Genomic DNA, 22898 nt, shown 5'->3' with positions numbered 1-22898 from the left:
TCAACTAAGGGAGTCACATCCACCTGCTACATGATGCACATTTCCTTATTTGAACATCAGTCCCGGAGTTGGGGGTGTTCGCCAGATATAAAGCTGAGCTCCTGACACAAGTGAAGCACTCCTAAGGGACTCTCCATAACCTGTTGTTCCCCTTCTCCTTTCCACAAAGTTAGGTTGAATGAAAAGTGCAACACAAAAATTGCCTTTGAAGTTCTTCCCCACACATCACATGCTGTGCTGTCTCTGTGTTATGGGTGTATACATAGGTAGAGGTCTGCCTGCAATGAGGTGATGAGTAGAGTTTTAGCTCAGTAGTCAGCGCAGTCGTCTATGATCTGAGAGACTCCAGTTCGAGACCCGGAGTGAGGGCCTCCTTTGTAAGGTAGTTTATTCATGAACACTTATTGTAACATTTTAATTTTCTAAAATTAAAAGCATAATAAAAATAAAAACAGGATTTATAAGCCTCTTTCCACTTTTATTCGAATACAGATACAAATACAAATTATTTTGCTGCCTCAACAAATACAGATACAAATACAAATACTGGGATCTCTGCACATCTGTACAAGCTACAGGAGAGCTGAATAACTGAAAATGGTGAATATGCATTGTTCCCATAGGTCAACTTATTTTATTGTAAATTTTGTGCACTAAATGCATTTTTTGATATCAGCAATGCTTAATTTTTGTCATGGCTACTGTATGTTTTTATAGTTCAATTTAGGTCAATACAAAGATTAAGGCAACTACAACAGTAACATCCTCAAACCAGCCAGCAATGGAAGTACTCTCAGTGGTTTTGTCTGGAATGGGTAAACCATTGAGACTGTGATATTATGATTTGATCAGGTGGAGGCAAAGTCTTATCCCACCAGGCCAAAATATTTTAGTTGTCCTCTAGTAGCCCCCACATTTATGGTTAAACCGAAGCAGGGACTGCAGGGACCGCAGGGAACAGAATTCTGTGTGTTCCATTTATGCTATTCATGACATGTCGGAGCATGTGCACGCTGCACGTGTAGAGAGCAATGAAATACTGGTTGTTACTGGAATTTTTTAGATATTTCAATATTTTAACGTCCGTGGCAACATTAGCAAAGGTTGTAATTGTTGACTGTTTCATCACAAATGACAAATACATGCACAGAGTTTGAACTGTCTTAGAACAGACTGCCTTGACACGTTAGACTTAAAAAGAAGCAAAAAAAGTTGCATGAGAAACAGAGCAATCACGTCTTTTCCCTTCTTTTTCATTCTTTGAGCCCAATCACAAAGAAAGCCAGTGAACAAGAACGGTGTAGGAGGTAGAAAATGAGAGACTGACAGAGTGAGAGTGGGCTGGTGAAAAGAAGAGATTCTGAGCTCCTCCATGCTATACGGTATCGTGTGACTCCAGAGCTGAAGTGTGGGTAAAGGAGCCTGGTAAAGGGGGGAGGGGGAGGAGTGGTGAGAAGGGCGTGTTGATCTCAGCAAATCAGAGCACTGGCTCAGTCTGGTTTGTACAGCCCAGGCCTGAATGTTCCCTTCAGATGTCCCGTGGAAGATTGTGTTCTGCTCGTGTTTTTAGTATACAGGTCGCCTGCCTTCCCTACCCTGACATCTCAAACACATTCATCTGTCTGCTCTCTGACATTACCTCAGCTCCCTGTGAACTTCTGGCCAATGGTTAGTTGTACTCTGGCAGCTAAATGTGTTATTGCAGAGGTAAGCTATCTACACTTTAGTGCTTAAATACACAGCAGAACTATCTAAACCCTAAGACATAAACAAAAACATGGTTAAAATTATTTTGAGTTGTCACAATACCGGACTGTAACTGGCTGCCAAGAACAGCTTTACTAAATCAAATGAATGTGCAAAGCCTGTGGTGTTGCAGGGTGTGACAGTACTAATGCAAACTTGCCTGACTGGATGGAGAAATATGTAAGTGAATTTTTTCTTGACAGTAACAATGTATGGACTCCCCGTGCTTCACTGGCACTGATGACGATACCCGAGCTGGGATTGATGCAATGTCTGCATCCTTCAGTCATCCTTGTGCATCCTTGTGAGGAATGTTAGAAATCGATTTTGCTTCTTATCCTTGTGTCTGACCTTTAGGGTGACCAAAGGGATACTCACTGGGAGGGAGAAGAGCAGGAGTAAATCATTAGATTATCCATTTGAATACATTTAAATTATCATCCCTGAGTTGGCTGAATTAAAGCAAGAATGACAATTAAAAGCAGTAAAATATTTTTATAAGACTTAACTCTGTCCATGCAGTAAAGCAAAGACCCTACACTGAACAGGAAAACAAGACCAAACAGATTGCTCTCCTCTCTGTGTTATTGATTGACCTCAGCCTAATGCAGCTCATTTATTCAACTACACAAATACACACACAGTGACACAAACACGTTCGTGTACACGTTTACACAATGCGTGCACATGGACCCGCTTGTATTGTTTATTGTCCTCTTCTTCTGACCGTGGCACAGAGGGAATGCTGATAGGCTTCTGTGTCCAGAGGCAGTGACAGGGTGTGTTTTGACCAGCCTGGCCTGAACAGACAGCTACAGTATGACCTCCACTAGGTAGCTCAGTCTACCTATTACAGATGGAGAGTGTATGCAGGGAGATCGAATGACTAACTGTGAAGAGAGGCAGCAGATAGGACGAATAATTTCCCTTTGCGCTCAGTGCTCCTTTATCTTTATTAAATGAAGAAAGGAGCCAAGAAAAGAGGCATGATAATTAATATAAAGATGAATGAAGATGAAAGAATGTAAAATCACAGTCTTCTAAATCACATTACTTTTATGTGTGTGAGCATACTGTATATATAGAGTGTTGGCAGGCACAATCAACTAAATTTAACAGACAACTGATATTAACCAGAATTGGCAGACACACTTAAAACATCACTTACAAGTCCAAAACATAGTCAGCATTTCACAGTATACAGTTCCTTGAACTGAACTTTGGAGCAAAAGCAACCCAAATAGTTAAATATTCAAAGCTAAAACAAGTGGGACACACACAAAAAACATCTTTTCAACACATGGTGCAGTTTAAACAAGTTTCTCTTCAAATATGTATTATTATTATGATATATAATTATTCTATAAATATATATCAAGTGAAAACGCAGGTTGGTATGTGTGTGAATGGGGGAGGGTCGTGTGAGAGAGAATATGTTAAGGGGTGTGGAGAGGATAAAAAAAGATGTGCAGCTATATGAGGCTTTGCAAGTAACTTGTTCTATAAGGGGTGAACAGATGCTGTTAAAATGTGACAGCACAACATACAGATTACATACTTAAGCAGTTGTGCTCCTAATATAGACATAATTGTAAAATTGCTTGCAGACAGTGAGCAGTTTCCGTAATTATTTGTCCCATAAAGAGACTTGAAATCACAGCTGTAGACAGGATGCTCCTGTTCAACAGGGTGAACTGGCTAATGGGCAATGGTTGTAAATTTAAAAGCTTTTTTAATGGTCTAATGTCTGAAACATAGTTCAAATAAGGTGAGTGATTAGACAGTATGTGGGAGGTCTTACTCGTTAAGGTTATGTTATTCTTTCCCCACACATAAGTCACAATGACATTGCAGAAATGTGTCTTGCATCACATACTTCAACAATAATCTGACAATCTATCATTATACATCGTAAAAACATTTGATATTACCCAACAGTATACCACCATAATTATCTAAAATTACACAAACTATATATATAAACCAATAAACCAATACAGTTCTTAATAATCTATAAAGTCTCATTATAGACATATCTCTGTGTCTATAATGATAATCTTGAATACATAAATTAGCTACACTTTCTGATCTACTGTATATTACAATAGTAACACATGCGAATTAATACTTGGAGAAATTATTATCTCAATTGTAAGTAATTGAGATAATAAAGAAGTAACTATGCCCAAATGACTAGCTCATCTGAACAGTCAATCAAAGACAGTAAACACAGGAGCATGTTTGTAGGCAAGGCATGTGAGTCTGATTACACAGTGTAAATGCGTAAATAATTTCGGGAGGCCCCTCCTGCTCACATAAGGCTCTGCGAGATCAGACAGGATTTAGGGGGCATCCTGTCACTTCTGTGCTACAGGGATAACTATGGCTCTCAATCCCAACCTGCTGTAGGCAATACAAGAATAAAAAAAAGTAACAAATAAAAGAGCAAGCATTTGGATGTGAATTTAAAATCAATACTTTAATTACATTAACATATAACAGAAAAAGTTATTTCTTACCAATTTAAGTTTAACTTGCTGCATTAAACATGTTAGTTGAAAACATTATGGTGAAGAATGATCTGCATCTGCTTTAGAGTGAATTTTGTACACCTATGGCACAGTGACACAGTTGTTCTTAAACTTAGAAAAAAATCTCTTCGAATATGTGATTTATGGAATTTTCCACTGATGATCTCAGCAAAAAAATAAGTAAATGAATAACAGTATTAATAGTTTCCAAATATTCCTCTCCTCTTCCCTACAGTCCTCCCAGACAAACATTCAGTCATGTCTTTTCATCATGACTCAGCACTTTCTCTCATCCACAGCACAGCAGCTTTTTGGACAAACATTCTTATGATCTTTATCTTCTGTGGAAGCGTATTTTCTTGTAGCATTCTTGTGAAACTCATTGCCCCTCATGAGTGAAAATGCAACATGCAGTCAGTGAAAGCCTTTTTTGTACATTGATCCTGCTGCGTAGCCAGAGTAAAAACAAAATCAAAGGGCAGGGAGTTGCTGAACTGGCACATTAAGATGGGGTATTAAGTTCCCTTTCTGTCACCACCTTTCTAATTTCTTTATTATCAGTCTCCCCGTCTCTCATCTGTTGTTCTCACGATACCTGAGACAGCTGCGTTTTTGTTGTCCGACAACGCTTTTGCACGTCCCAATTTCGGAGGTCACATGATGGAAGTATCTCCTTCCCTGCTTGAGCTACGTGCCTTTGTTCAGGTGGATCCTCAAGCAGTAACCTCACCTGTTAAAATGCTTCACTGTTCAACTATAGAAAGCTGTAGTTTTAGAAAAGGGGAACAACTTTGGAGAAACGTATGCTTTTTAATTTTAACCCTGGTTTCTATTTCGGTGCATAAACTAAACCTGAATTCAGCTGACATTAATTATATCAGAAACATTGATAGAAATCTGAGAAAAAATAAAATCAACACAACTCTGACACAATCTCAACAGACAATAGGCATTTTGAACTTCACAAAGGGAATATTTATCACAAGGGTATAGTATTAAATTGCATTACACAGGTGTTTTTCTTATTGTATCCTTATTTTGTGCTCAATATGACTGAGGCACAATGTTCATGGTAGATATTTAGGCTGTTACCATGGCAACTGGTGCTATTGTATATAGCATGCTTCACGTTGTCATTGTCATCAATTGAAGATATCTCTATGTACTGTTTTCCTCTTGTTGTATGAGGTCTGTATTAAAAAAACTGACAAAATTTAGAGTGTTAAATAACATCAAAAACTAATCTTCACAGTATCTGTAGTGTGTGTGTGTGTGTGTGTGTGTGTGTGTGTGTGTGTGTGTGCAGCATGTGCGCAGTGTTTGTGTGTGTGTTTTCATAGATGGGGCCTACTCTAGAAAAACTCTCGGCTCTCATATGCCTGCGGGTTTAGCCATTGAAGTTGTCCTTTCTCACAGAGTAATGCACTACTTCACAGAATCACAGCGATTCCTCCAATCATTCACACAGTGAGAGGGAACAATGAACAAGCCTGAGATAACAAGCTGAGCACTGAGCGGACAGCTTCCTACCAGCCTGAGATTTGGTCCTGTGGGCATTCTTTGGTGTTAAAGGTGCTTTTCCCATAAATTTCTACCAGTGGGGACCCTGTTTAAGAAGAGCCTGGACTGTTGTTTGAGTGTAAGCTAACCCCAGCCTTTCTTGGACCCCTGTGCACAAATTTTAAGCTATTAGACTGTAGGCCTCAGTATCCATGACAATGAGAGTCTGTCTCTCGTTACAGATTGACACACACCTTGCCAAAGGCCACAGGGTGACGGCCAAGAAACCGACATTCATAGAAAATTAGACTTCACTTTTTGACTTTTCCCATCTCAAACTTTCACTCTTACTCATTACTTTCATTCTCTTTTTTTGCCACCACTCCCCCTTGAACAAATATAATGAAACAAGAAGGATGCTTGTCATTTTTCCCTGTCATTCCTTCATCATCGAAATGATTGAGTAAGACATATGCAAAGGAAAGCCCTCAATGATCATTCTTTGTCATTTTAACAAGCCAGATGATAGATTAATGTTATTGCTAGGCTTGTGGTTCCATGTGCATTACCCTTTGATGTTAAAACTACAACAATAATGGTATTGTTTGTTGAACTGGTACTTCGGAGGAGAATAAATAAACACAGAGAGGAGGGAGGTCATATCAAAGTCCAGTGGCAGTCTCTGCAGCTGTCCCGGCAAAGCCTTTACCTCTGCTCCTAAGCTAATGTTCTGTGAAGAGTTATGTGTCAGCAGATATTCCTGCAGAACTGCGCAATTTTGAATATGCCAAACCCCAGCGTTGCATTTAAATTAGTGGATTTGCTCAATAATATTGTTCAAATTTAACTTGCAAGTGAAATATGAAATTAAATGCAGAGACATGAAACTGCATTTGTTTTGATTTTTTTGAAGTTTTTACAAGATCATTTCCCTCAGTTAAAAAAAAAAAAAAAAATCTAAATTCTCATTCAGCTTCCTGATTTTCATACCTATGCTCAAGGGAATTTTGATGCAGATGTACTTCTCACTGCATGGTGCAATAGTTTCAGGTTGGTGATCATCGAGCAAAAAATGAACTCGACACGTGGCGTTGTGACTAATACACTCAATGCAGAGTTGACTGTGTAGAACTGACAGAAAAGGAGGCCATGTGGTTTCCGGCAGCGTTGATAGATGGTTCTAATGGTTATAATGATATACCAAAAAGTCGATTTAAAAATGTTGTTGCATCTTTCACTTTCAATAAATTCATAGAATTAATTGTGGCTTTTATGTTCTTTGGTTCTAGATAACATGAGATCATAATATTGTGTGATTTTGAAGGTATTTTCTATATAAATAAATAGTGTCAAATTTGCAAGTGAAATATGTAATTAAATGCAGAGCTGTTTGTGAAGGTTCTCAGTCATCCAAGTCATGATTATCCAAGGAGGGTTAAATTGAGAGCAACTGGACTCAGTTGAAGATACTTGAAGGCGTTTCACCTCTCATCCAAGGGGCTTCAAGGGAGGCGAAATGTATCTTCAAGTATCTTCAACTGAGTCCAACCCGATTCAACCCACCTTGGATAAGCATAACAGCCAGTCATTGGATAAATGCAGAGCCATGAAACCGAATTTGTTATTTTTAAGATTTTGCTATATATTGTATATATACTGTATACAGTTGTATATACAGTACCAGTCAAAAGTTTGGACACACTTTCTCATTCAAGGGAATGGGAAGGTGGGTCCAAACTTTTGACTGGTACTGTGCTTACTCTAAAGATAAAGATGTTACTAACACCCATAGGCTTGCTGAGAGCCAAAACTCTGATTTTGTCTGCAAGACCTCAAACTACTGTATATTATTCTATCTTATTTTATCAGTAATTTCACCCAGAACATCTGCTGACCTAGTACTCTACAACTCTTGCACAATATAGTGAGAAAAATGCATGATCATTGGCTGAGGAGATGAATGAGGCAGTGCAACATGCCTTTGTAGTGACGGATAAAAGCATAAAGTATGAATGTGAATTTATAAAACTGTATTTGATTTGAAGAAAGAAAACAAAAACTGAAATCATGGCCAAAAGTTAAATTCAGTGATAATCATTACCACAACCATTAAGTTTCAGAAAAGTTTTGCAGTAGTGGTTGTTTCTGTGTCATGCCCACGTGTACTTTCAGAAACCAAAAATAGTTGCGATGGTGCAACAACATTTGTTAGAAGACAACCTGTTCCCACATGATGCAACATCACAAACAAAAAACTCGGCCTCCCTCCTCTCCCAAGCCTTACAAATAACATCTGCCACAAAAACGTTTCCTTCTCTAACTCCTTTCCGGTTTTCATAATGATCCAGCCAATGTTAGAGCACTTGCGCACAGAGAGATCTTTGAATAATTTAAGTCTGTACCAAACATCAAAAGACATGTTTAACTGAATACAATAAACATAACATTCTCAAATAAATGCAACCTAAGATACAATATAAATACACGTAGTTACAAGGAACGAGCCTTATGGTATTATAGTTTTCAACTAGTCGTTCATAAATTTCATGGGATTTTATTGTTTGTGTCAGCTGTCGTAAACGCGCCAATCAGTGAAACACGTCCTACGTCACAGGGTGGGGGTTGCCCTTCTCTGATGCGACTACTCAGATATAAGAAGCGGCGTGGCGAGGCGCGGCGTGGAACAGAGAGGCATCACCCATTAACGTGGAGAAAAGTGGCGGTTTTGCCGGTATTATTTAACAAATACTAACACAACAGTAACGCTAGTTGTTGAGGCAAATATTTGAAATTTTAGAGGAACTTTAAACGCGCACAATGGCCGAGAAGATAGACATGGAAGGAAAGGCGTCCAACGGCGAGGCGCACCTCGACGAGCCGCTGGCCAACGGATTGACCGTCAGCAAGAGGAGCAGCTCGGAGACGGGGTCCGAGCGGGTGAAGAGGATAGTCAAAGCCAACCTGCTGGTGATTCTCACCGTGGCGGGGGTCATCATCGGTGTTTTCATCGGGCTTGGTGTGCGCAACGTGGCGCTGACCAGAACCCAGATCCTCTACATCGGTTTCCCCGGTGAGATTCTCATCCGGCTGCTGAAGATGATTATCATCCCCCTGGTTGTGTGCAGCCTGGTGTCCGGGGCGGCCAGCATCGACCCCAAAGCCCTGGGCAAACTTGGCGGCTGGGCTATGCTCTTCTTCCTGGTCACCACCTTGATTGCTTCATCCATCGGTGTTGTGATGGCTTTCATTTTAAACCCAGGGTCGGGGTCATTATCCAAACCGAAGGTGTCAGGCATGGATAGCGACGTACCTGCATCTAAAGAAGTGATAGACTCCTTCTTAGATTTGGTTAGGTGAGTAAACCCCCCCTCCCCTACTTCTGCCTGCTGAGCGCACACAAGTTTAGAAAGTACGTTAACTATGATGGATGGAAATGTAATTGTCGGTGTCAAACTTTGTTACATAACAGTCATCTTTATGTTTAAGGACCATCTTTTCCTTCTGTCCAGTCTCAGGTTTCAATGCCTCCATAGGGAAATAAATGCAACCAGTCAAGTTACACGTGTAGCTCAGTTTACCTCCCCTCTAGTGTGCTGCAGTAATGACAGGGCGCAGTTGCATCAGCTCATCTGCGTCTCATACTGGGGATTAACTCCCAGACTGTTTAAACAGGCGACCACGGCCCTTTCGCAGTGTTCATTTCAGAATCACAAAACACCGTTAATAATTAGGTTTTGTGTCACATTTTTCTTTCCATAATTCACGCAACTTCGTGTCGGAACGACACGTGTAGGAAAGCTTTCTGTAACAGCGTAACTCTTCCTGTCTGTGCAACCCCTGTATAAAAAAAAGAGCGCATTTTATGATGCGTTTAGAGGATATCCGTTTCCATTACAACATGAGACTAATGATTTTGGCCGTAGTTTTTAGTGAGAGCATTATTTTTTTTTAAAACGAAGGCTAAATATCTAATGTGCACACTTGAGAAAAGTGGTGTAAAAATGTCTGTGGTCAGAAAGCTGGCTCTGTGCCCTTTGCCTTGCAGCATTTAAACTTGTTGACCTTTTTTGCACTTTGAAGCCACAGTGTAGCCATTCTTGACTACACTCCTCCAAACTTGTCTGGTTGGTAGTCAGTAGCCTACACTATGTCTTTTTTTATCAATGTCACATTCACGAGGCATGTGTCAGCCTCATCATCCAATAAAGGGAACAAACAGGATATAGTGATGCCAACAATCTTCTGACACATCATCATACATGTAATTTTAAGTAACATGCCTTACACAACACAGGTTTCACGAGGTATATGTTTTTAGGGCTGAAATGATTCATCTCATAGAAAATGAACTATTTTGATCATGTATGAACCATTTCAGTCATTTTTCAAGCAAACACGCCAGTTATTCTCTGGTTCCAGCTTCTTAAATGAGAGGATTTACTTTGCTTTGCTTTTTGCCTCTATTATATCAGAATATTTTTATATTTTTGGTTTTTGAAGACATCACCTTGGGCTCTGTGAAACTGTAATTTGTTTGAACATTACAGACTAACAATAATTGAGAAAACAATCAGCACATTAACGAAAATAAATGTTTATTGCAGTACTACAGAATTTTAACCTGCCCTGTTTTACCCTGGGTAAACAGCAATAAAGTAAATTAGTGTACCAATAAGTCAAACTATATTGAACCTCCTCCTCTTGTAAACATGTTGCCACACAGTAGATCAAATGCTATTTGTGTGAGCTGAAGAGGCCAAGAATATTTTCCCTTACAAAGTTAAGAAACCAGACTCTATTCAGTATAAACATGGTCTCCCTTGAGTTTGCTGTGAATAGTTGAATCCATGCTCATCATCTTTGGCGGCTTCTAAAAGTAGACCTACTGTAAGAAATAATGTGCTTCTCATCTGTTTTTTTTATCCTCAGGATTAGTACACAGATATGTTGTATTTGTCCACATTAGACGGACCAATACTGAGATGTGTTTTCAAACCTACATTCGTGTTTCACATTAACATAAAACCTCGGCTCACATGCAGCCCAAACAACATGTGCGACTCTATTGCATAATTTTGGCTGGTTAGTTCGAACATTCTTTGGAGAGCTCAGTGTTACATGAATTATGGAATTGTGGACTAGTAAAAGCCAGAATTTTCCACCCTCTGTCCCCCCTTTTCCCTCCTCCAGCAGTGTGACCTAGCCCTGGCAACACCTCCTAAAAAACTTCATGCTGCTCAGATCCTGATTAGACATGCACGAGTAACAGGGCAAAACTTATCCATTTGCAGATTAGCATTGTTATCCTGATTTTTATCAGTGGCCCTTTATATAACAGTATCAACAAGTTGCAACACAATTATCTGGTTTACACAGCTCAGATGAGATATTTCGTGTTTTGTCTGACTCTGTTTATGTTTAATTCCTGAAATAAAACAGGGTTTTGCACAGATTTTCATCAAAGAACAGGTTTACTTTTAACTGATGTTCCTGAATGCAACATATCAGCACCCATGTCCAGATTTATCTACTGTAGCTGGCTGCTGTTATGGGGGGAAAAAAGGAAAGTAATGTTTGTCCCGTGTAGGACACATGCTGCCAACACACATACAAGCACGCACACACTCATTTACACATTATGTTAATACGACAGCAGGCAAAACCCGTGCCTCTTATTAGAGCGAACCCTCTCAGTTGGTGTCCTGGTTAGTTTTGACAACAAAGACAATGGCGGACTGTGACTGAAGAGCTGTTCATCAAAGCGTAAAACATGGCCTGGCCATTGTTCACAGACACACACTCTGTTTAATGCTTATTGGTCATTGTCCACACACACACACGCATGCATGCATGCTTATAGAAAAAGACCACATGCCAGCTTACGGATACATGTGATATGTTTGCCTCATGAATACAACTCTTACTGGGGCCACTCCTACACATCCTTGTTGACATTTCTTCTCTCCTGCCTTATGTTTGTTTTCCCACTCTACAACATATGGTATCATTCATTGCTAGCACCAACTGTGGATTTATTGACCACAAACACTATTTGCCTTGCCAGTAAACTAGGATAACTTGGTAAAAAGTATTTCGAAGAACAGGTTCACATATAGCTGCAGTTTGTCTTCTGTTTTTATTGATTTTTATCCTTCGTTTTTTGTATTTTTGTCATCCTGTGCATACAGGCTTAACATAGTCTAGATAATGTACAGTGAGGTATATTTCCAGCACAGCTACAATCAAGTTGGATTATTTTTCAGCTATCTAAAACATCACCAGTAAAATATGGTGTCCCCCCAAGAATCAAAGACTGTTTATTAAATCATACATTTAACAGTGTTGGAGTATCTTAGGGTGGGTTTTTTTTTTCTTGTACCTGAGCTTTTAGATTTGAAAGAATATCTTGTTTGTGTTGCTGACAACAAACATGTTTTTCCAGCTCTTTAACAGGTAACTAAACAAAAATGAAATGGAGGCGTAATGTATTAAAATGCTGTGGAATGTTGCTCCCATACTCCACCTAAAACTTGCTAATATTATTATTGGCTCACTGTGAACAGAGTTGGAGCAAGTTTTTAAGTCCATCATACGTCCATTCTTCTGTCCTGGAAATCATCTTGACTTGTGGTTCTTTGGTAGGAAACTAAAAACTATTTACGAGTAATTGTAGACTCACTGCCAAATCTGGGTGGTATATCAAGATGCCAGGAAGACGTCAGAGCAGTTTTCCACAATCAGTAGTCTGTCATGCAGGAAACACACCCACTTAATGGCATTCGATAGTACCGTGTGTGCCAATTGTTGTCATACCATTCTATTCATTGTTGCTGGTTAAGCTGAGTCAAGTAAAGTTTATTTACGTAGTCAAAAATCACAAGTTCCTCTCAAAGGGCTTGACGTCTCCCTCTATCAAGACTCTCAGTTGGGGTAAAAGATAAAGTACAACCGTTTGAATTACTCAGAGGAAGAGGATGCTTTCAGGTTGCAGCTTTGTATATTAACTCAATGCTATTTCAGAGTGAAATGGAGTGCACACCACAAAATGACGTGCATCCAGGCGTTATAGACACTGAAATAATCCTAAAAAAAAAGTTGGGTCATACCAGTTAGCTGAAATGATTTGAGTAACATGAATACATTTTGATATCCAAATAATAAATCCTAACATTTGCTGGAAAGCCTGGCAGCCTTTTTTGTCTTTTGCCCTATGCAGCACAGCCAGAATCCAGTTGCATGCTGCCCTGTCACACAGTCACATGATGTTTAATCCTGATGCTCTATAGTCTCCAATGAAAGGGAATGAATGGCTAGAAAGAGCTCGTGAAGTTAATGCCTTATTACTCTAAATCCATTACCAACAGCAGAGCACAGGGGTATCGGGAACACATGGGTTTCATGAGTTCCTGGGAGAATTATTATTGAGTTGGACCTATGTACCTTTTGTGCGTGTGTACTTGTTGAATGAATAACAAAACACCAATGGGGGCAGAGTAGAAAAAAGGGGATTAATAGTTAAATTCTCTTAGCTATTTCCACATGATCAACCTTGTGATTCTGTCTGTTTGAGACTATCACTGACGTCCAGAGGGCAAAGCTGCTCTTTCTGCAACACCACCGGCGACAGAAACTGTGTGTAGTTAAATTCTCTGCAACAGTCCAGACTTGATCAGAAACATTTACAATCTCAAAGGAAGCCGGTTTATGGCTTGACAAGGTGTTTGTCTTGTAAAAAAAAAATATTTCCTTTCTTTGAGTGTCCATCCAAATAAGTGGCTGCTTTATGTTGTTGTGTGTGCAGAGAAAGAAAGAACATCAAGATTCATATTTAAGCAATGATATTGTGGTCTGTTAAGTTCCCAAACATGTCATTTCTTGCCCTTCAATTGTAGATGCAACTTTTTCATTGGATTTTCCCCGAAAGCATCTGGTGCATATGGAGCACATGAACTGAATTCTATTTTTCTCTTTCCACAGAAACATCTTTCCCTCCAACCTGGTGTCTGCTGCCTTTCAATCGGTTAGTTTTGCATCTTGATTTTTGTATTTTTTACATAATTATGATGATTTTACATTGTATAAATGAAGATTTAGATACAATGACTAACTTTCTTTCCATTGCAGTATGCAACTAGCTACAAGCTGGTTACCAAGACTGGCACAGATGGAAACCTCAACATCACAGTGGAGAAGGTGAAAGACAGACCTTGTTGTCCACATAAACTAGACCATAAATGCACCACATAACATGTCATACTATCTGGTTGTGTTTCTTTATGTGTCCTGACTGTGTTTTTTATGTGTTTCTGCATGTGTTTAGGTGCCGTTTGGAACAGACCAGGACGGCATGAATATTCTTGGTCTGGTAGTGTTTGCCATTGTGTTCGGTGTGGCTTTGAGGAAGCTGGGAGAGGAAGGAGAGATCCTGATCAAGTTCTTCAACTCCTTCAATGAGGCTACCATGGTGCTGGTGTCCTGGATCATGTGGTAAGAAAGACCTGCATTTTTCTGGAGAGATTTGATAGGCTATCGCATGATAGGCTTTTTTTTTTTTTTTATATGTTCCAAAACCACAATGATCTACAGCATTGTACCCTCTCTTTCTCTTTCCTGCACTTCCCGTCTCTCTACAGGTATGCCCCTCTTGGTATCATGTTCCTTGTAGCTGGTAAGATCGTCGAGATGGAGGACGTTGGCACACTGTTTGCCAGCCTGGGGAAATATATAGCCTGCTGTATGATTGGACATGCCATTCATGGCTTTATTGTGCTCCCTGGCATCTACTTCATCATTACAAGAAAGAACCCATACACCTTCCTCTGGGGGATATTCACAGCTCTGGCAACAGCCTTTGGAACAAGCTCCAGGTAATGAACTTCTTCTCGGACTCTCCCACTCACCCACACTTGTTTGCCTTCTGTGGTAGTTAAATATCAAATACTGAGGGTCTCCTGTTCTGAAACACTCACACACACACACACACACACACACACACACACACTTTCCTCTTTCTACAAACCCACATGCTCACACCTTTCACCTCCAGACACTCACAACCCCTATTCACTTCTTTCTCAGCTCTGCCACCCTGCCCCTGATGATGAAGTGTGTGGAGGAAAATAACGGCGTATCAAAGCACATCAGCCGCTTTATCCTGCCCATTGGAGCGACGGTCAACATGGACGGAGCTGCTCTCTTTCAGTGTGTGGCTGCTGTTTTCATTGCTCAGCTGAACGAAACTCATCTCAACTTTATCCAAGTCATTACCATCCTGTAAGTCTGCACTTACACAACTGGATTAAAACCTGTGCCTGACTGTATACAGGCTATCTTTGTATTCTAGGCTAATGTCAAATAATCTTCCATTTTTTGTACATTTACTGTTTGTAAAAATTCTGTGCATAATCTCATTTGCTCTGTCTGTATCTAATTGTGTCATCTTCACCCTGAATGTGTTAGTGTGACAGCTACAGCATCCAGTGTTGGAGCAGCAGGTATCCCTGCTGGTGGTGTGTTGACTCTAGCTATCATTCTGGAGGCAATCGGATTGCCCACCAATGACATCTCTCTCATCCTGGCTGTTGACTGGCTTGTGTGAGTACACAAACTTTCTATTATATGTGGAAATAAAGCAGGACAACCATATGCAACATTCTCCACATAATTAAATTCAAACCCATAACTTTCCCAATTTGTGCTCTCACGTAATGCCTTAATTGCTTTCTCAGGCACTTTGTGAAATATCATAGTCTTAAAATTGCTTGTGGTCCATTCTGTTTTTCTTTAGCGACCGTACCTGCACAGTGCTGAACGTGGAGGGCGATGCCTTTGGAGCCGGGCTCTTGCAGTTCTTTGTGGACCGTACATCCAAGCAGGAGGAAGGAGCGGACCTGAGCGAAGTCAGGCTGGGAGAGCAGTCAACCGCGGCACCCGAGCACTCACCACTCATTGAGAAACGAGGCGGGAGGGACAACGCGGAAGGTGCTAACGCTGTGCTCTCCAGTGAAAAAGAGTCTGCTATGTAATCCAGCTGCTGACATCACCAGTGAAATCCTCATATATCTGACACTCCCCTGAGCTGAAACCTGAGGTTCTGGCCCCCTTTTCCTTTTTTTTCTGCCTTGAAGAAAAGAGTGTGTGAAGAGAGGATGGACATGCACACTACAATGCAAAGAAAAGCCCCCTGTTGATATCAACGTCTGTCTGGGCGAAAAGCTAAAACATCATGGCAGAAATTCAAAATCCTTTTTTTTTTTTTTTTTTTAGGGACAGTGTTGTTCATTAGTCTGGCTACTGTGTAGACTCTAGACATTTTGGTCACTCCTCATTCATTTTAAAGTCAGAATTTATCATCTGACCAAGTTGTATATACCAGTTATTCATCAGTCACTAGTAGGATGATCACATGACCAATATAAAGTTCTGCCACAGTAATATATATTGGGTCAGTGAACTCCTGCAAGATGTCAATAGAGGTAATAACAGATATAAGGTCATTAACAGTAGATATGTTACATTAATTTATGAAGAAATGCAAATATCTACCCATTAGTTCGCTGTTACCACTTTGTATCATCTCATTTACTCATTTACTTAAAGCACACATGAGTAAACCACTGGTATTTATCACTTGGTTTTGACAGCAACTTCCTAGTGGAAAATTTCGACTTTAAAATTTGATGAGGACCACCATACAGCACAGCTTGCTGCACCCAGTCTGTGTTAGCCTTACAAAAGTCTTTTATAGTCTTCATCTGGAATCCATTACATTCAAAATGTTTTTGTTACCATCACCCTTTTTGTAAATTCAATTAAATTTTTGTCACATTTCAATCTTCTGGAGCAGGAAAATAATCAAGAAAGATCATACATGTTGACATATCAATTTATGCTTTTTATATGAAGATACATTACTTGTGTATTTTATCATACATGGTTACAGGCACTTTCATACATATTTTATCCAATTTTTTATTTAAACTATATGTAAATGAACACAACTATATTGCAAAAAGTCTGTGAAAATGGCTGTGATGATGTGTGAAAAAATACACAAATGTGTTTTTATAGTTTTTTTTTTTTTTTTTTTTTTGGTGGCTGAAGGCTTTTATTAGTGTTATTGTGTCTGCAGTTATTTCATGCCAGTGGTTAGGTACAACGCCTTTCTCATAGTGAGAAAGAGCAATACACATGTAAAACTTGTTCTCCGAATTATATTTATACTCCGAAAGCACACCAAATTAAATCATATCCTCAGTTATGTCCCAAAGCTGAATGAAGAAACCTTTTACTCAAGGACTCAGTATGTCAACATGCATGGACGCACACACATTGACCTCTGAGTGTTTCTGCCTCTTCAGATGGACCTCAGTACTGTGGCAGGCAACATAACCTCAGGTTTAACTAATGCTTGAAGACTGTCCTTCAGCGGTTCTTTAATACTCTGAGACCAAAAAATCCACATCGACTCAGCAAACAGGAAGGAGAACTCTTAATGACATTTCCAGGGAGATGTGGTTTTTTTTTATTATAGCCCACATTTAACTCATGCTGTTGCTCTTTGTAGCTTCCAGCACCTCAGAAAGGCACAAATGGGTTTGAAAGCACAGTCTGTGACAAGAAGGACAATTTGTCTGATGTTGTAAAAAGTATGGTGTGTGTGTGCGCGTGTACAAGGATGCCTCTACATTGTCAGAAGTTCATTTTGACTGTTGACATGCAAGTCACCCTTAAACCTATTTATGTTTTGGCTATATTGGTCACAAACATTAAATACTTGTTTTATTTGCTTTAGCCCTCCTTGTATATCATTGTTACTGCCTCAGATAATTACTTGTTTAATTCATATTTATTTCTCTAATCAAAATCCAAAGAATTTTTTGGCCAATGTTCTCACATTTTAGTAACTCTAAATTGACTTTTTTTTCGCCATCTTCAAGTCCTCTTGTAATGGTTTGGTGAACACTTTTTTATCATTAAGTTCACCTTTTCTTGGTCTTATTTCTAACTTGTGGGTTAGTCTAATCTGTGTGCAAGGTGTTTCCATTTGGTGATTTTTCTCATGCAGTTTTTACAGTGGGCATTTGGGAAGCTTCAGTACTTGAGACATTGGAAAATGTGTGGTGTAGCAGTGACAAGATGAATTTTATTGGCTGTACAGGAAAGAGATATACTGCTTATCATTTTTATATATATATATGTGTGTATATATATAATGATGATTAACTGTAAAGTTGCACTATTGAATGTTTTTCTTCTTTAACTGTTTGAAGCTCTACCAAATTACTGGAGTATGTGCTACTTATGTTAAACTGAATTTATCAAGAAAATCTTTTCACTAAATTCAAGTCAACAATCTTTTGCTGTATTTTCCATGGTCATCTATGATATCATAACAGACCTAAGGTCTCATCATTTTTCTACAGTTTTATATGACACTAGAGAGCTAAAACATTAATCAGAGCCTCTCCAACAGCCATTTTGATTCTGTTTAAAGCTTTTTTGGTGCACGGTTGTAAAGATGTTATCATTCCTTTGAGATCTTTCACCATATGGATGTCTGTCTGGTTGGATTATTGTATTTGTGTTTTGTGTATGCACATGGCAGTCATAGCGATTTCATTGCAGTGGGACAATGTGTCAAAGAAACTTCCCAGTTACAGTATGAATCTACTGTCTATAGATTTTAAACAATAAATGCCTTTTTTTATTATTCGGCTGTGTCTCTAAGCTCTTTCCCTTTGATTATGAGGCTTACTTAGTGCACTGCAGTCAGCAAATTACAGTTGTGGATGAATAAGACCTCCATAGCAACGGTGTATCATGTTACACCTCCAGACGCCATGCTATACAGAACCATGCAAGAGGGGAGACATATTTAAAATGCATTGAGCTCCTTTTCTGTTTTTATGTCCAAAAATAACCACACATAGCTCCTCAGTGGTGTGTATGATTGTCTGAATACCAGACCATATATGAACAATGCTGTTTATCCACTAGTAAATAAAAAGGAATGTAAGCACAACTCAAGGAATACAATACAGCATGTGCAGTTTCAATAGGTGCACAGCAATAAGTGCGGTCATTTCTGTTTGAGTAGAATGAGGAAGCTTACATCACTGGACTAGTCCATGTCGAACAAGTGAGCTGCATTCCTTTGATGTTACATTCCTGTTTGTCCTGTCATAAATTCCTCCACCTCCAGGGCTCCGGCCATATGGCTGGAGAACTCCCATACATCTTGTCAACAAGGTAGTAGTTTAAAGGCTTGGGAATTACAAAGGCCTTAAATAGTTAGTTGTATTGTGCCACCTAGTGTTCAAGAAGAGGAATTGCAACCACTATTGTAGATATCCTGTAACAATCCTAAAAACAAATTCATAAAATGAAGACATGAAACTGTTACAAGTCCTTTATTTTACCATTTCATGAAATGGCGTGACTTCTTGACACATCACACATAAGTAACAACACTACAGGAAACATGTCGTACCCAGAGGAGCTGGTGTTTTTGTTTTTTTGTAACATCTCTTTTAAAATGTTTTCTTTGAATCATTGATATTGAAATTTCCATTTCAGTCAATACATGATGGGTGCTCGCTCAGTAGTAACACACATAATTGAGCTAAAGGTTATTATTCATGAACAAATTCAGGGAACATTTTAGTTGAGTACTAAGGCCTTATATAGCAACTTTTCCTCTTCTCCAACAGCCAACAATAACAGCATCAATGACAATGTGTTTCTCATTTCACCACATGAAAATGTACTCACCACACTACAGCTGTTGGGTACCAAATGGCACTGATATACAGTAACATTCGTTCATAAACTGTGCAAATCTGGAAATTCAAATAATTAGTGCAAAACAAGGCAACAGAGTCAAAAAAAATCCACAAAAAACCTGTAAAGGCAAAACCGCTTTTTTAACATGTATAATTTGGTACAATATCTTAAATCCTGCTTAAGATAATGTACACTGTAGCTTTCAACAAGAAACCAATATAAATATGATTTAAAAGTATTTATCATCTTTACAACAGTCATATTTATACTGTATTGTACAACACATACAGATTTAGTACACCATGTAGTGAACCCAAGAAGTATGCCTGATGTCACAGCACTAGTGCTTTGATTTAAGTTTATTTTAATGCCCACTGCAAACAAAATCTCACCACTCAAAGAATTAGTAGCAAGTCAGTCTGATGTTAAGACTTCATCCCCAAATACTGATAATAGAGAAAAGTGCAACCAGGCATGTAATTATACTGCTGTCTGCTCATATAGTTGTGGTAAACCTAACAGCAAATGCAGTCATTTTGGCACCATATCAGTTTCCAGGTGTCATCTTTTCGGCTATTTAAACAGATTTTCAATATTGTTCAGTAAACAAATACAATTCAACAGAAAAAAAGGGCTTGAGAGTCATTCTTTATCCTCTTATAATTTGCTTCTGTCCAGTCTTTTCTTGGCCGGGTTGGGGTATTGGGGGTTCTCAATGACCCCCTCTCCAAACTTGAGCTCCAAGAAGGCGCGGTGGTTATTGGGGCCGTAGGCAGTGATGCCGGCAAAGGTCATGGGCACAAGTGGCTGCAGGAAGTGTTCTGGGAACTCCACATCTTGTTTGTGCTCTGTCCATGTGTCCTTGGTCATGATGCCATTACGTGGGTAGAACGGCCACAGGTCAACGTGCAGGTGGTTGGCCTCGCTGTATTGGACTCTGTAGAAGTCTCCTTCCACTGCACGTTCCCAGACATAGCCGTTAGCATCCACCAGAGAGCCTGAGTCCAGGTTCTTCAGGTGATCACAGTTGGGTACATCCTCCAGGTAGATACCCAGGTCCACATCATAGTCCCAGGGGATGATGTCCTGATGGCGGACAGCACCCAGCAGAGTTCCCCCCTCTAGCCAGTAGCGCACACCAGAGCTTTCCAGGATATTGATGACATACTTGGTAGTTTCTCTTAGTGCTCGCAGACAACAGGGTGGTGTCCAGCGATCCAGATAGAGGTAGTCTGGGGTGTCATCCTGCACAGTGCCAAAGCAGCGAGGTGTCTCCTTACTGCAGCCATACCACTGCTCCTTCCCTTCAGGAAGCAGAAGACGCTTCAGGCCAAAGCTCCTCATGAGCTTCCCAGTGGCCTCCTTCAGTCGAGTGTCAGCTTTCCACTGGTTGTGAGCTGAGCTGAAGAGGGGCCGATGGTTTGCGGAGAAACAGGGGCTCTCCAGCAGCTTGACCTTCCAGCCTCTCAGGGCAGTCTGGACGAAGAGTGAAGAGAAAAGGGGTCGGCCCAGAGGTACAGAGAGGTTAAAAAGATCCTCTGTGCGGATGAGGACCACTGCATCTCCTTGTAAAGCCGTGCACACACTCCCGCTGCTCCCAGACGCAGCCGGTGAGTAGGTAGCTGTCCACTCTCTGAGGTTGACCCGCAGGTGGAGACACTGCACAGCAGACCGAGCCAGCACGGGTGCAGCTACCAGCCTCACAGGCCCCCCACCCTCACCTTCCAGCTCTCTGATCAGCCTCTCAATAGCCCGGGGTTGCTCCAACTCCACTCCATCAGGCACAAGCAGCACAAACTCTGTCTGGACGTGAAACTCCGGCCTGTGAGCTTGAGGCGGCTGGTCCGGGCTTGGGGAGAGCACCAAAAGCCGAGCCCCATCTGGAAGCACCAGGGGTGGGTAAGGAGACGTGTCAGCTACAGCCAGGAAAGGAAGCTCAGGTCTCTGTCTGAGGAAGGAGTTAGCCACATCTCCAACATAATTCTCAAAGTTTTCAAACTCCCTGAGAAGCAAAGTCACACGTGGGCCACGACTGTGTCCCTCCACCCCGACCACTCCAGGCTCGCCTCCAGGCCCAATGAGTCCCCCTAGGCCTCCCCCAAGACCGGAGGCCGGTAGGGAAGCCCTCCTGGTGCCCCTGCCAAGTTCCTTCCTCTTCTCCATCATCTGCTGCTGGGCCCGGGACACATAGTAGAGAATGAGGAGGTTGAGGATGATGGCTCCGGTTAACAAACCCTGGCAAAAACTGATACGCATGGCAACCAGTGTTTACTTTCCAGTTTGTCTCAGTAAGAGAATGTAAATTTCAGTTCAGTGGTTTTTAGGTCCCCATTTGTATAGTATTCAAGGAATGGGATTCAGTCCAAGCTGTAAAAGACAGGGAAAAAATATCAGCAAAACAAAATTTCCAGTGCAGCAGCTGTATTTTTGTGCACACAGACAGCATAATTAAGGATCAAGCTTCCTTATTAAAAGACACACTCCCACGCTACTTCAGAATGACATTTGAAATAGCTGTGGAATTAATTGACCTAATCTAATCATTGCAACTTCGTTAAAATGTAAAATGAGGTTAGCTTTAGCTCCATTGCAAGGCATCCATTTATCACTCGCCCATAACGTTAGTGTTTAAGCATGTCAAAACTGCATATTTCATCTTCTGCACTTTGTAGGAGGCTTGCTACATTATCAGTCGTTAAAAACTGACTCACGTTAATTTGGATGTAGCGTTTATTTTACTTTACAAGAGAATTATTTGCAGAAAGCAGCCCATCACATCATGCATCAGCACCAAAATGTTACCCAAAGCGTTAGCAACGTTAAGCCCACTAACCTGCACTATATCTGGTTTTCATGGTGCTTCATCTCAGCCAGCTCTTGCAGCAGTGGAGCAAACCTGACTGAACCGAGGGCAGAAAACCCTGAAATGAATCTGCATTGTAAGCTAATATTAGTGCAGATGTAGTTGAAGTCGAGTCTCCCAGAACTCAATGTATACAAATCACATCGGAATGTTGTATGAATATGTAAGTTAGCACAAGCTAAACCATGAAACCCCACTGCACTGATTAACCGTTAAGCTAACACGCTGATTGTTGCTAACACCGTGTTGCCATCAGCAACAACGAAAACGCTTCCGGTTGGAATGCTTCACAATAAAAGCGCCAGCTCCGAAATTAAAGGACGAGTTCACATTTTTTCCAAGTCTGTCTTGAAACAACAATCAGGAGCCCAAATGAACATAGAAATAAGTTTTTCTTGACATAATTATTCATCCTCTTCATACTAGCCATTTCAAGATCCCTTCATAATGCACTTTCAAATGTAAGTGATAGG

At 40.3% G+C, this 22898-nt stretch overlaps 2 protein-coding genes across 3 annotated transcripts; one reads left to right on the top strand and one right to left on the bottom strand.

The window, feature by feature from the left end:
* The first annotated feature begins 8413 nt into the window (after positions 1-8413).
* slc1a5 (solute carrier family 1 member 5) lies at positions 8414-18489 on the top strand. The gene is made up of 8 exons (XM_042413658.1): positions 8414-9130; positions 13755-13797; positions 13902-13970; positions 14098-14264; positions 14411-14644; positions 14856-15050; positions 15237-15371; positions 15565-18489. The coding sequence occupies exons 1-8, from the start codon at positions 8595-8597 to the stop codon at positions 15800-15802; spliced, it is 1617 nt and encodes a 538-aa protein (XP_042269592.1). The 5' UTR covers positions 8414-8594; the 3' UTR covers positions 15803-18489.
* Positions 18490-19173: 684 nt separating this feature from the next.
* Positions 19174-22689, bottom strand: LOC121898514 (fukutin related protein). 2 transcript variants are annotated; one of them, XM_042413660.1, is made up of 2 exons: positions 22396-22689; positions 19174-21929 (listed from the first exon to the last, which is right to left on the bottom strand). In XM_042413660.1, the coding sequence occupies exon 2, from the start codon at positions 21816-21818 to the stop codon at positions 20220-20222; it is 1599 nt and encodes a 532-aa protein (XP_042269594.1). In that variant the 5' UTR covers positions 21819-21929; positions 22396-22689; the 3' UTR covers positions 19174-20219. The 2 variants fall into 2 exon arrangements, with proteins under 2 accessions (XP_042269594.1, XP_042269595.1); XM_042413661.1 differs by lacking the exon at positions 22396-22689 and adding an exon at positions 22274-22388.
* Between the last annotated feature and the right edge of the window lie 209 nt (positions 22690-22898).

Source organism: Thunnus maccoyii, chromosome 6 (assembly GCF_910596095.1).
Source record: "Thunnus maccoyii chromosome 6, fThuMac1.1, whole genome shotgun sequence".
NCBI lineage: Eukaryota > Metazoa > Chordata > Actinopteri > Scombriformes > Scombridae > Thunnus > Thunnus maccoyii.
This window is presented reverse-complemented; position numbering and strand designations above follow the sequence as displayed.

What these genes read in the sequence shown, in the direction of transcription:
- slc1a5 (XM_042413658.1), top strand. Translation starts at nt 8,595, where the DNA reads ATGGCCGAGAAGATAGACATGGAAGGAAAGGCGTCCAACGGCGAGGCG. An exon ending in TCAACATCACAGTGGAGAAG is followed by an intron (nt 13,971 to 14,097) that starts GTGAAAGACAGA and finishes GCATGTGTTTAG; the next exon opens with GTGCCGTTTGGAACAGACCA. An exon ending in ATCCAAGTCATTACCATCCT is followed by an intron (nt 15,051 to 15,236) that starts GTAAGTCTGCAC and finishes TGAATGTGTTAG; the next exon opens with TGTGACAGCTACAGCATCCA.
- LOC121898514 (XM_042413660.1), bottom strand. Translation starts at nt 21,818, where the DNA reads ATGCGTATCAGTTTTTGCCAGGGTTTGTTAACCGGAGCCATCATCCTC.